Raw genomic sequence first — 14,513 nt, forward strand, 5'->3', positions numbered from 1 at the left:
AACTATGCTGGGTTATCAACCCAGTGAGCAGCTGGGTAAACTATGCTGGGTTATGAGCAGCTGGTTAAACTATGCTGGGTTATCAACCCAGTGAGCAGCTGGGTAAACTATGCTGGGTTATCAACCCAGTGAGCAGCTGGGTAAACTATGCTGGGTTATCAACCCAGTGAGCAGCTGGTTAAACTAAACTGGGTTATGAGCAGCTGGGTAAACTATGCTGGGTTATCAACCCAGTGAGCAGCTGGTTAAACTAAGCTGGGTTATCAACCCAGTGAGCAGCTGGTTAAACTATGCTGGGTTATCAACCCAGTGAGCAGCTGGGTAAACTAAGCTGGGTTATCAACCCAGTGAGCAGCTGGTTAAACTATGCTGGGTTATCAACCCAGTGAGCAGCTGGGTAAACTAAGCTGGGTTATGAGCAGCTGGTTAAACTATGCTGGGTTATCAACCCAGTGAGCAGCTGGTTAAACTATGCTGGGTTATGAGCAGCTGGTTAAACTAAACTGGGTTATGAGCAGCTGGTTAAACTATGCTGGGTTATGAGCAGCTGGTTAAACTAAACTGGGTTATGAGCAGCTGGTTAAACTATGCTGGGTTATCAACCCAGTGAGCAGCTGGTTAAACTATGCTGGGTTATCAACCCAGTGAGCAGCTGGGTAAACTATGCTGGGTTATGAGCAGCTGGTTAAACTAAGCTGGGTTATCAACCCAGTGAGCAGCTGGTTAAACTATGCTGGGTTATCAACCCAGTGAGCAGCTGGGTAAACTATGCTGGGTTATCAACCCAGTGAGCAGCTGGGTAAACTATGCTGGGTTATGAGCAGCTGGTTAAACTAAGCTGGGTTATCAACCCAGTGAGCAGCTGGTTAAACTATGCTGGGTTATCAACCCAGTGAGCAGCTGGGTAAACTATGCTGGGTTATCAACCCAGTGAGCAGCTGGGTAAACTATGCTGGGTTATCAACCCAGTGAGCAGCTGGTTAAACTAAACTGGGTTATGAGCAGCTGGGTAAACTATGCTGGGTTATCAACCCAGTGAGCAGCTGGTTAAACTAAGCTGGGTTATCAACCCAGTGAGCAGCTGGTTAAACTAAGCTGGGTTATCAACCCAGTGAGCAGCTGGTTAAACTATGCTGGGTTATCAACCCAGTGAGCAGCTGGTTAAACTAAGCTGGGTTATCAACCCAGTGAGCAGCTGGTTAAACTATGCTGGGTTATCAACCCAGTGAGCAGCTGGGTAAACTAAGCTGGGTTATCAACCCAGTGAGCAGCTGGTTAAACTATACTGGGTTATGAGCAGCTGGGTAAAGTAAGCTGGGTTATGAGCAGCTGGGTAAACTATGCTGGGTTATCAACCCAGTGAGCAGCTGGTTAAACTATGCTGGGTTATGAGCAGCTGGTTAAACTAAGCTGGGTTATCATTCCCCACTAGCCGCAACAGCGTCCACAATCGTTTTTTCTTTCTTTTATTTTGCTTTCGGGACACAGGACCGCCGGCATAACACACAGCGCTTCTGTAGCCATGATTGATCATTTCTTGGCCCTCCTCCCCGACGACCTATGACCTCGCGCAAGATCATGAAAGGCAGTATATGATGACTGGTCATGGTCATGTAGTGTCGCCAGTCTCCCAACCAAGACACGGCAAGAATGTATTGCACTAGAACTAATCTGACATGGCGGCCATCGTGAAAGACAAAAATATCACGTAGCCTGACCCCGGCATTAGTCAGACAGATACGTGTAGAGCGATGACGAAGCCAGAACTGGAATATTAAAATGTCATTCATCAAGTTCAGTCAAATTATTCTTAAAGCTGAAATCCATGATTTTTATTCCTTAATAAACCGTCATGTTCGCCATGTGTATGATGGAGTCAGGCTCCATAACCCTACCAGTCTTCTCCACCATGGTTGGAGACCCTCTCCAGTCTTCGTGTAGCGCTGTTGAAATGTTTTGATTGGGTAGGATGAACACGGGTGCAGCAGAGAAGACGTACGTGGTGGAAAACAGAAACGTGATGCTGACGTATCCGTGACAACCAACACGACTGTACAACAGTGTTCCCTAGAGTGGATGTAGTGTGTAATACATCAGACTGTTCGCTTTGGTGCCAGGATCCCTTTTTACAGCAGTGGGAGCTGTTTACTGCTGAGCTGACGGCACACCAGCCACAGTGGCTGCTACACCTGGTGTGTAGTCCTGCTACACCTGGTGTGTAGTCCTGCTACACCTGGTTTTTGTTCTCACTGACAGAGGGACAGATGGCTGAATCATGGATTTCAGCTTTAATGCAGTTTAAAAATGCTGTAGAGTTTAAAATTAAACGCACAATAAGATACAAATCTCAAAAAAGACAAATGGCAGTTGAAATATAACATTGAGGACTAAAACTAGAGTGTAAGAAAACAGACTATGGTCCCACTTAATGTCCGTCTATCTATCATGAGGTACCTGGAGTCGTACTCCTTCCATTTATCCGGGTGCTGCATTAGTTTGTGATGGGTGCTGTCGATCTGCTCCTGGACTTCAGAGAAGGTCTTCCTAGCGGAGTTCAGCGTCCAGTGACCGTTGTCCATCTCCGGAAGCTTCTGACAGAGTTCCTCCATCGCCTGCAGCCTCTTCTCACAAATGGCCTGAAGACCTTTCTCTCTGAAAAAGTTCTGAGAAGATTTAGAGCAGTCTGTTAATGCTTTTTTCTTTTTGATTTTCTCCCCAATTGTATTTGGCCAATTACCCCCCTCTTCCGAGCCCCACTCTTCCGAGCCGTCCCGGTCTCTGCTCCGCCCCCTCTGCTGACCCGGGGAGGGCTGCAGACTACCACAGGCCTCCTCCCATACATGTGGAGTCACCAGCCGCTTCTTTTCACCTGACAGTGAGGAGTTTCACCAGGGGGACGTAGCACGTGGGAGGATCACGCTATTCCCCCCAGTCCCCCCTCCCCCCCGAACAGGTGCCCCGACCGACCAGAGGAGGCGCTAGTGCAGCGACCAGAACACACACCCACATCCGGCTTCCCACCCGCAGACACGGCCAATTGTGTCTGTAGGGACACCCGACCAAGCTGGAGGTAACATGGGGATTCGAACCGGCGATCCCTGTGTTGGTAGGCAACGGCATAGACCGCCATGCCACCCGGAGGCCCTCAGCAGTCTGTTAAACGCTAGTGGTGGTTTGTTGGATGCTGCTGTTCTACTGAACACAAACTAACACTCAGCAGTAGTTTGATGGAAAAGTAAATGCTGCACTTCCGTTTCTTATCATTTGGCTGCAGAACTGTTCCTAAAATGTTGTTGTTCATCAGCAATGCTGATAAGATGTACTTGTTTTTTCATTAAGTTGGGCTGAAACCTCAACATATTGTGGAAATATGAATTATTGTGTAACTGAAACAGCTGAAAGAAAAGACATCTCATCGTGCACGTGTTGTACACACACAGACTGCTGAGACGGGTCTATACAGGTCAGGGTAAGTTATCTGAATTAAAGGTTTATGCTTAGGTCTCCTAGAGTTATCCACTGCAGATTTATGATAATCTAAAAACACATTCGATCAGCCTTCAACCCGCTGAAACTCCACCGACAAGATTTTTTCAACCCGCAGTGCAGCACAGAAAACTCCAGGTCCTGAAGACTCGAGTTGACCGGCTCGTTGCTAACGACCGCTAACGAAGAGTTGAATCAAACTGCACTGATGGAGGTCGGCCATCCACTCTCACCCGGTGCTCCCTGATGAGCCGCTCGCTGCCGAGGCTGGCCAGCTGCCGGCTCTCCCTCCTCAGCTCCGCTTGCACTTCCTGCAGGGCCGCCGTTAGCCAGCTGCCCTCCACCTCCACCCGCAGACGCAGAAGGTGGAAGGGCGCTTCTGTCTGAATGTCCTGCAGGAGACACACAGACACTGCAGGGTTAATGGGAGTCCATGCACACTGGCCTTAAACCACTTCTTCTGCTTTACTTTGTGGAGAAACTTGTACAAATACAGTTTCATCATCATTACTACATGTAGCAGTACTAGAGACAGCGGTGTGATATCAGTATATGAAAAAAGAAACATCTTAAAAGTGTGACATGAGTCCCAGTGTGACATGAGTCCCAGTGTGACATGAGTCCCAGTGTGACATGAGTCCCAGTGTGACATGAGTTCGAGGGAACGATTTTACCATTACTACTACATATTTATAGTATTATTATAATAATCATTATTATAGTATTATTACATTAGTATATTATATATTATATTACATTAGTACAGTAGTATAGTATTATTATTATTATAGTACCGATGCAGCAAATTTGGGGGGTAGCCCGGGAACCGCCACACTGGGTCTCCCACACCACGGTCAACAACGTCAACCAGTCGACTAAAGGGTTCAACCCAGCCATGGAGGAGGCACAAGCCAGTACATTCTTAGTGCCGGTCCCAAGCCCGGATAAATGGGGGGGGGGGGGTTGCGTCAGGAAGGGCATCCGGCGTAAAATCTTTGCCAAATCAAATATGTGGATCATAAATCAGATTTCCATACCGGATCGGTCGAGGCCCGGGTTACCAACGACCGCCACCGGTACTGTTAACCAGCAGGGTGCCGGTGGAAACTATGCCGCTGTTGGGCAAGGAGAAGGAGAGGGGGGAGGCATGTCCAGATGGAGATGGTGTGGACATGTGTGGAGGAGAGATGCTGGGTATGTTGGGAGAAGGATGCTGAATATGGAGCTGCCAGGGAAGAGGAGAAGAGGAAGGCCAAAGAGGAGGTTTATGGAGGTGGTGAGGGAGGACATGCAGGTGGCTGGTGTGACAGAGGAAGATGCAGAGGACAGGAAGAGATGGAAACCGATGATCCGCTGTGGCGCCCCCTAACGGGAGCAGCCGAAAGTAGTAGTAGTAATAGTAGTAGTAGTATTTATACTATTATATTATATAGCTATGTACTTATTAACAGTTTGCAGATTTTAATGAACAAACCTTCAACTTTTGTGTGTGCATATTAAAAAGTGCGATAATAACACTAATAATAAACAGCATTAATAATACTATTACTACTGGGGGGGGCGCTCATGCGCAGTAAAGAAGTATGTGTGTTTCCCTGGAGCTCCATGTTGTCTCCTCCATTTCATTATTAAACTACTGCGCCTGAACATTATCTTTTGCTAGATCTTAGAAGACCTCTGGCTTGGTCGGGCGTCCCTACAGACACAACTGGCCGTGTCTGTGGGTGGGAAGCCGGATGTGGGTATGTGTCCTGGTCGCTGCACTAGCGCCTCCTCTGGCCGCCTGTTCAGGTGAAACTCCTGACTGTCAGGTGAAAAGAAGCGGCTGGTGACTCCACATGTATGGGAGGAGGCATGTGGTAGTCTGCAGCCCTCCCCGGATCAGCAGAGGGGGTGGAGCAGAGACCAGGATGCTCAGAGAGCTATGATTGGCCGGGTACAACTGGGAAGAAAAAGGAGGGAAAAAGCCCAAAAATAATAATAATTTTTGGAAATATGATTTGCGATCCTCAGACTGAACTGTGTCCCTCTAGGGACGGAGTGTGAAGTTATTATTGTGTTCTTCTGAGGGAATGATACGATCTATTCTGTGTGTGTTATAATCATGAGGCTACGCATTAGTTGCTGTTCAAACAACCTTCCAGTGTTTGTGCAGCTTTCTGACTGTTTCTTGGAGAGACTGCTGTTCCTGTTCAGGCAGAATGTCGGTCAGCTCATCACAGGCTTTCAGAAAGCTGTTCAGGACCCGCTGGTCAAGCTGGCCAAAGAACTCCTGAAAAAAAAAATGAAAAAAAGGTCAAGATAGAGAATGCACAACTCACTCCATACATGGGTGTCTGGGCTCGGCCTCTGCAGAGTGACAGCCAGCGGGTGAGCTGAAACGTGTTTCATGTTAAGTTGTGTACCGTATGTCTCTTGAGGAGTTCCTCTGGGTTTTCTCTCTCCGCCAGACAACTCTGCGCCATCTTGAGAACTTTCTCCAGCTCCAGACGAGACTCATCAAACCTCTTCAGCAGGCTGCTGTTGGCCTCCATATGTTTCCTCCATTCTGTAGACTCCTGTATCATGGCCTGCACACACCAAGCCATCTTTAGCTCAGCACGTTAGTATTCACTGACGAGGTGATCTGTCCTGCCACCCAGCGCTCAGCAGAACCAGCAGGAACCTGTGTCTTTGACTCCAGCTCAATAGGGCTCAAACTCCTTCAATGTCAGTTTTGGTGCTTTCGATTACTGACCCGTCTTAGACTGAACACTAGAACGACCGGGATTTCCCTCCTACCTAAAACCACCGCGGGCGGTCAAAATGACGGCCGGTCTCCTCTCCCTGGTGATCTGTGGGATGCAGTTTTGGAACAGGTACACTCTTCCTCTTCATGCAGTAGATCTGGGCTTATTCAGCTTAAGATTGTTCACCATGTCCACCTTACCAAAGCTAAATTAGCCAAAATCTACCCCAACATCGACCCCACCTGTGACAGATGTAAACATGCAGCAGCTAGCGTGTTGCGTATGTTCTGGACGTGCCCTGAGCTACATACATGTTGGTCAGCAATATTTAAATCCTTAAGTGAAATTTTCAGTACGACTATCGAGCCGCATCCTTTAACTGCCCTACTTGGTGTGAGACCGGAAGACTGTGCCTGGCCATCTAACATGTGTAAATTGCTAGCTCAGCGCCCACTACTCTTAAACTGGAAGAGCTCCAGACCTCCATCCCATGTCAGATGGATGAGGGATATTATGTATTATCATCTCAAGGTGGAAAAGATCAAATGTACCTGAAGGGGTAACAGGGACAAGTTCAAGACAGTCTGGATGCCTTCCTGACTGACTCTGACGCTTGAACCAGTATAACAGACTGGGAGGCCTCTGGACTCAAGTCAGCAACGGCCCAACTAGTGCAGACTGTAAACCCAGAGATTTTTTGTGTCTAGGTGAACCATGCTGATTATTTATTTCTCTTGAACCTTTTATTTTGTTTTTGTTTTTGTGAGGTTTTTTTTGTCTTATTTGTTGTTTTTTTGTCTTCGATTTAGTAGTATGTAATTTCATTATTTCTTTAATTTGTATTTCTCCTTGAGGATCTGGGAAGGTCGGGTGGGGGAAGTGAGGGGTTTATTCCGTTAAATTACTCAATATGGGACTTGTTTAATCTGCTAAAGTTGTAAATGCCAAAAAACATTAAAAAAAATGTCCGCCGGTGTTTAAACTCTATATTGTGTCAAGATAAATACCAGTTGAGATATTAATGCATTACATATGTCAGTGTGTCTGTTATGAAACTACTGACACCCAAATTACCATTTGAACAACTTTAATACTGTTTTAAAACAAGTTAAAATGGCCGCTGTCCAACGCCTGTAAATACTGCGGCGCCTCGGTGGTAGTCACGGTGCGTTTGTAAACCAGACATGTTGGACATCATCACACATCAAGTCCAGACTATTTGTCTCCACTGGGGGGCGCTAGTGTGTTTCTAGGACACAGCAACGAACTTCACACAGGAAATGATGCAACAACACACGTCATAAATACTGACATGACGCACACCATCACGCACACATTACGAGTGGCCATGTTGACCGCCCACGGTGGTTTTAGGTAGATCTGATCGTAACTTTGTTGTGAGATTTATCCGAAACTCATTTTAATGTAAGTATATGCAATTTTAGGGGCACTTGCGAAGTGGCGGGTCTGTATCTTTTTCTTTCGCGAAGTTATTAAACTCTGAAAATCCAAAACAGTCAAAATGGCGGCCTTGGTCGTTCTAGTGTTAATCCACAAATGCTGCAGATTTATTTGACTGGAGAGGTTAGCATCTGGTGTGACTCTGGCAGGACAAATGATGGGGTGCACACTGTTTTACACCAGCACAAGTGGCTGGAAGTTGAAGTCAACGTGGAAGTGTTTTAAGCTGCAGTTCCACCATGAGCACTGGGTGGCTCTAGTCCAATGTAAGTCAATGGGAGAATTCCCAACTACTACCTTCAAATACAAAGTCAATACATTGTTCCTAGAAGAAGTTGAGGTCTCAATCACTAACTTAGTCTGGCACGCAGAGCGAGGATGGTCATGTTGAATATTAGTTGGCTAAGAAGACATGAAGGACTACAACGTGCCCTGTTGAGGATTTACCTGTGAGGAGGCCTGCAGGTCTGTCACTCTCTTCTGCAGCAGGGCCAGCTCCATGTGCTGCAGCATTTTACTGCCCTCCAGAATCTTCTGGATGTACTGCTGGTTCCTCTCAATCACTGTCAGACATTTTTTACAGCTCTGCGTGAAGGTCACCAGCTCCTGCAGAGGTGACGTCGAAGCAGCAAAGAGAAGTAGGAAATGGGTTCAGATCTGGAGGGAGGTGTCTCCTTAGGTGACGATAGGTAGACAGAAATGATGCATGTTTTCTGCACATACACACCAAGGGGAAAAACTATTAGAAATGATAATAAACCAAGCCAGAAACCTTGGTGTAGTCATGGACTCCGACCTGAATCTCAATAGCCTCATTAAGATAATTACAAAGCATCAGCGATTACAGGATCTACACCTCAGCAGGATCTGGAAAACTTGTCCATGCAGTGGTCCAGTGGTCCAGTGGTCAAGTCAGCTGACTTGACCACTGGAACGGTGTCTTTACAGGTCTCTCTAAAAAACTGATCCAACAGCTGCAGCTGATTCAGAACGCTGCTGCTTGAGTCCTTACTAAGACCAAGAGAGTGGACCACATCACTCCAGTTCTGAGGTCGCCACACTGGCTTCCTGTCCGTCAAAGATCTGATGTGAAAACTCTGCTCTTGGTTTATAAAGCACTGAATGGTTTAGGGCCAAAATACATTTCTGATCTTCTGCTACATCATGAGCCATCCAGACCTCTCCGATGGTCTGGGACAGGGCTGCTTTCTGTCCCCAGGGTCCAAACTAAACATGGAGAGGCAGCTTTCAGTCTTTCTGTACCACATGTCTGGAACAAACTCCCAGAAACCTGCAGGTCTGCTGCTGCAACTCTCCGTTCTTTCAGATCACGACTCAAGACCTTCCTGTTTGCCTTTTATTCGCCCACACCCGAAGCTTCTGACCGATCTTCACCTTACACTGCACTGCCCCTGTGAACCCTTTACTGCCTTGTACTTACCTTGTGTTGCTGTACAGCCCCTTCAGGCACATGCGTAATGTGGGATATTGGGCTATACAAACACAACTGACTTGACTTATGTTGCTTTTAGGTTTCTTTCTTAATCCCTTTATGTGTTATGTAAAGCACCCGGAATTGCTTTGTTTCTGAAGTGTGCGACAGAAATAACGGTGCCTTGCCTGATTGTAGCGTAGACAGCGTAGCGTTCAATGTTAAAATCCAAAAAGACAGTCTTGGTGGGGCCAGTTTAATCTGTCTGCAGCCTTTAGTGAGTTGCCATGTGGTCAGCCTCTTTGTATTGGACAGCCATGCAATATTGGGGGTTGCCAGTTCTTACAGCACGTTTATGTTCAGCCAATCTTTGGGGGGGGGGGGTTCCCACCCCTATTCTCCCCAATTGTACCTGGCCAATTACCCTATCTTCCAAGTTGTCCCAGTCGCTGCTCCACCCCCCTGCCGAGCCAGGGAGGGCTGCAGACTACCACATGTAGTCAGAGCCCGCACTACCAGGCTCAAAAACAGCTTCTTTCCCCAAGCTGTTGCCCACCTGAACCTGGCCACCCACTGAATGTCTGTAGATATTTTAAATATTTTGTACTCCAGCTCTCTTTTAACTTTAGCTTTTGGTCTTCATGTGTGTATACCTTATACTGTGTTTGCTGTGTTTGTCTGTGTCTGTCTTGCACTGTTTGGTGAAGCCACAGCCCTCGTTTCATTTCTAACATGTGCCTCCTGCACATTGTTTTTAATGACAATAAAATTGAATTGAATTGAATTGAATGTCTCCTCCCATACATGTGGAGTCACCAGCCGCTTCTTTTCACCTGAGAGTGAGGAGTTTCATCAGGGGGACGTAGCACGGGGGAGAGGATCACACTATTTCCCCCAGCTCCACCCCGACCGACCAGAAGAGGCGCTAGTGCAGCGACCAGGACACATACTCACATCCGGCTTCCAACCCAAAAACACGGCCAATTTTGTCTGTCGGGATGCCCGACCAAGCCGGAGGTAACATGGGGATTCGAACTAGCGATCCCCGTGTTAGTAAGCAACGGAATAGACCACCACACTACCCGGACACCCGGAAACGGGTTTTTAAGCTCCATTACACAACAACACATCAGTTTAACTCGCCAGTGGAAAAAAGTCAGGAAACCGTGGTACAGTGTGGCAATGGTTCAAGCTGTGTTGAAAGTCATCTGGAAAGCTGGGGTCACCTGGCATTTCTGCTTGAAGTCAACGGGCCCCTCAGAGTCTCTGGTGCCGGTGATGCGGCTGGCCTTCTCCAGCGCCTGATAGAAACTTGTGATGTTCTTCTCCATCTCCTCCAGAGGAGGGAGGAGAGACTGCGACTCCCTTAGCAGAGGAAGACATCTCTCCCGGATCTGAGTGGATGAGAGCCACATGGTGAACAGCTCACAGAGCGAACCAGTTTACAGACTGGAAACCATCTGGACTAGGTCTTGACACACATTCCCCACAAACAGGTACACACCAAAGGTAGACAGGTCAGTGACCCGCTAAACAAATGGGAGCGAGACGCACCTTGCTGAGCTGCTCTCTAATGGAGGCCATGGCGGCCACCATCTCGGCCACCTCGTCCTGAGGCGTGTCTTTCGTCAGCAGCTGAGCAGTGCGGCCGGCTGCTTTACAGGCTGCATCCATAGCCGGCACCTTGTTTTTGATTTCCTGCGGGAAGCAGACCAGTGATGTAATCATTCACGTACTGGGTTCTGTGCAGAAAACGTGTGACAGCAGAACCGGAAACAGCTCAGAACCCCAACACCGTAACACTACAAATGCAACCGTTCTCACTGTAACTACTACTACAATCACAACTAACAACACACACACGTGAGAACATAGTAACACAACAAATACAACCGTTCTCACTGTAACTACTACTACAATCACAACTAACACCACACACACGAGAACACCAACACCGTAACACAACAAATACAACCGTTCTCGCTGTAACTACTACTACAATCACAACTAACACCACACACGTGAGAACACCAACACCGTAACACAACAAATACAACCGTTCTCACTGTAACTACTACTACAATCACAACTAACACCACACACACGAGAACACCAACACCGTAACACAACAAATACAACCGTTCTCACTGTAACTACTACTACAATCACAACTAACACCACACACGTGAGAACACCAACACCGTAACACAAACAAATACAACCGTTCTCACTGTAACTACTACTACAATCGCAACTAACACCACACATGTGAGAACATAGCAACACAACAAATACAACCGTTCTCACTGTAACTACTACTACAATCGCAACTGACACCACACACGTGAGAACACCAACATAGTAACACAACAAATACAACCGTTCTCACTGTAACTACTACTACAATCGCAACTGACACCACACACGTGAGAACACCAACATAGTAACACAACAAATACAACCGTTCTCACTGTAACTACTACTACAATCGCAACTGACACCACACACGTGAGAACACCAACATAATAACACAACAAATACAACCGTTCTCTCTGTAACTACTACTACAATCACAACTGACACCACACACGTGAGAACACCAACATAGTAACACAACAAATACAACCGTTTTCACTGTAACTACTACTACAATCACAACTAACACCACACACGTGAGAACACCAACACCGTAACACAACCAATACAACCGTTCTCACTGTAACTACTGCTACAATCACAACTAACACCACGCATGGGAACACCAACACCGTAACATTACAAATACAACCGTTCTCACCGTAACTACTACTACAATCACAACTAACACCACGCATGGGAACACCAACATAGTAACACAACAAATACAACCGTTCTCACTGTAACTACTACTACAATCACACTAACACCACACACGTGAGAACATAGTAACACTACAAATACAACCGTTCTCTCTGTAACTACTACTACAATCACAACTAACACCACACACGTGAGAACACCAACACCGTAACACTACAAATACAACCGTTCTCACTGTAACTACTACTACAATCACAACTAACACCACACAGGTGAGAACACCAACACCGTAACACTACAAATACAACCGTTCTCACTGTAACTACTACTACAATCACTACTAACACCACACACGTGAGAACAACATAGTAACACAACAAATACAACCGTTCTCACTGTAACGACTACTACAATCACAACTAACACCACACACGTGAGAACATAGTAGCACTACAAATACAACCGTGATCGCTGTAGCTACTACTACAATCACAAATAACACCACACACGTGAGAACACCAACATAGTAACAACACAAATACAACCGTGATCGCTGTAGCTACTACTACAATCACAAATAACACCACACACGTGAGAACACCAACATAGTAACACTACAAATACAACCGTGATCGCTGTAGCTACTATTACAATCACAACTAACACCACACACGTGAGAACATAGTAACACTATAAATACAACCGTGATCACTGTAGCTACTACTACAATCACAAATAACACCACACACGTGAGAACACCAACACCGTAACACTACAAATACAACCGTTCTCACTGTAACTACTACTACAATCACAAATAACACCACACACGTGAGAACACCAACATAGTAACACAACAAATACAACTGTTCTCACTGTAACTACTACTACAATCACAACTAACACCACACATGTGAGAACATAGTAACATTACAACTACAACCGTGATCGCTGTAGCTACTACTACAATCACAAATAACACCACACACGTGAGAACACCAACATAGTAACACAACAAATACAACTGTTCTCACTGTAACTACTACTACAATCACAACTAACACCACACATGTGAGAACATAGTAACATTACAAATACAACCGTGATCGCTGTAGCTACTACTACAATCACAAATAACACCACACACGTGAGAACACCAACATAGTAACACTACAAATACAACCGTGATCGCTGTAGCTACTATTACAATCACAACTAACACCACATGCTAATGCCAACGCTCAACTCTAATTCATATATCACAGTTTACAAAGTGCTTCATTAGCTAAAGACAGCAAAAAGGGAAGGGAAGGAGAGAAGAAGAGGAAGGAGTTAGAATACAGGAGTCACAGGGTAGGGGTCATAGAGAAGGTGCAATGTACACTACCGTTCAAAAGTTTGGGATCACCCAAACAATTTTGTGTTTTCCATGAAAAGTCACACTTATTCACCACCATATGTTGTGAAATGAATAGAAAATAGAGTCAAGACATTGACAAGGTTAGAAATAATGATTTGTATTTGAAATAAGATTTTTTTTACATCAAACTTTGCTTTCGTCAAAGAATCCTCCATTTGCAGCAATTACAGCATTGCAGACCTTTGGCATTCTAGCTGTTCATTTGTTGAGGTAATCTGGAGAAATTGCACCCCACGCTTCCAGAAGCAGCTCCCACAAGTTGGATTGGTTGGATGGGCACTTCTTGCATACCATACGGTCAAGCTGCTCCCACAACAGCTCAATGGGGTTCAGATCTGGTGACTGCGCTGGCCACTCCATTACCGATAGAATACCAGCTGCCTGCTTCTGCTCTAAATAGTTCTTGCACAATTTGGAGGTGTGTTTAGGGTCATTGTCCTGTTGTAGGATGAAATTGGCTCCAATCAAGCGCTGTCCACTGGGTATGGCATGGCGTTGCAAAATGGAGTGATAGCCTTCCTTATTCAGAATCCCTTTTACCCTGTACAAATCTCCCACCTTACCAGCACCAAAGCAACCCCAGACCATCACATTACCTTCACCATGCTTAACAGATGGCGTCAGGCATTCTTCCAGCATCTTTTCATTTGTTCTGCGTCTCACAAACGTTCTTCTTTGTGATCCAAACACCTCAAACTTGGATTCATCCGTCCACAACACTTTTTTCCAGTCTTCCTCTGTCCAATGTCTGTGTTCTTTTGCCCATCTTAATCTTTTTCTTTTATTGGTCAGTCTCAGATATGGCTTTTTCTTTGCCACTCTGCCCTGAAGCCCAGAATCCCGCAGCCGCCTCTTCACTGTAGATGTTGACACTGGTGTTTTGCGGGTACTATTTAATGAAGATGCCAGTTGGGGACCTGTGAGGCGTCTGTTTCTCAAACTAGAGACTCTAATGTACTTATCTTCTTGCTCAGTTGTGCAACGCGGCCTCCCACTTCTTTTTCTACTCTGGTTAGAGCCTGTTTGTGCTGTCCTCTGAAGGGAGTAGTACACACCGGTGTAGGAAATCTTCAATTTCTTAGCAATTTCTCGCATGGAATAGCCTTCATTTCTAAGAACAAGAATAGACTGTCGAGTTTCAGATGAAAGTTCTCTTTTTCTGGCCATTTTGAGCGTTTAATTGACC

General features: G+C 46.0%; 1 protein-coding gene across 2 annotated transcripts in view; it reads right to left on the reverse strand.

The window, feature by feature from the left end:
• Positions 1-14,513, reverse strand: part of syne1b (spectrin repeat containing, nuclear envelope 1b) — a 394,236-nt gene that overhangs the window by 321,872 nt on the left and 57,851 nt on the right. For both annotated transcript variants that reach the window (XM_056296155.1, XM_056296154.1), the window contains 7 exons: positions 10,663-10,806; positions 10,335-10,502; positions 8,124-8,282; positions 5,892-6,056; positions 5,624-5,758; positions 3,720-3,878; positions 2,455-2,663 (listed from right to left, as the gene is read on the reverse strand). In XM_056296155.1, coding sequence (XP_056152130.1) covers positions 2,455-2,663; positions 3,720-3,878; positions 5,624-5,758; positions 5,892-6,056; positions 8,124-8,282; positions 10,335-10,502; positions 10,663-10,806 — 1,139 coding nt within the window. The remainder of the gene's footprint in view (positions 1-2,454; positions 2,664-3,719; positions 3,879-5,623; positions 5,759-5,891; positions 6,057-8,123; positions 8,283-10,334; positions 10,503-10,662; positions 10,807-14,513) is intronic.

The sequence above is a fragment of the Lampris incognitus genome, chromosome 16 (assembly GCF_029633865.1).
Source record: "Lampris incognitus isolate fLamInc1 chromosome 16, fLamInc1.hap2, whole genome shotgun sequence".
Taxonomy (NCBI): Eukaryota; Metazoa; Chordata; class Actinopteri; order Lampriformes; family Lampridae; genus Lampris; species Lampris incognitus.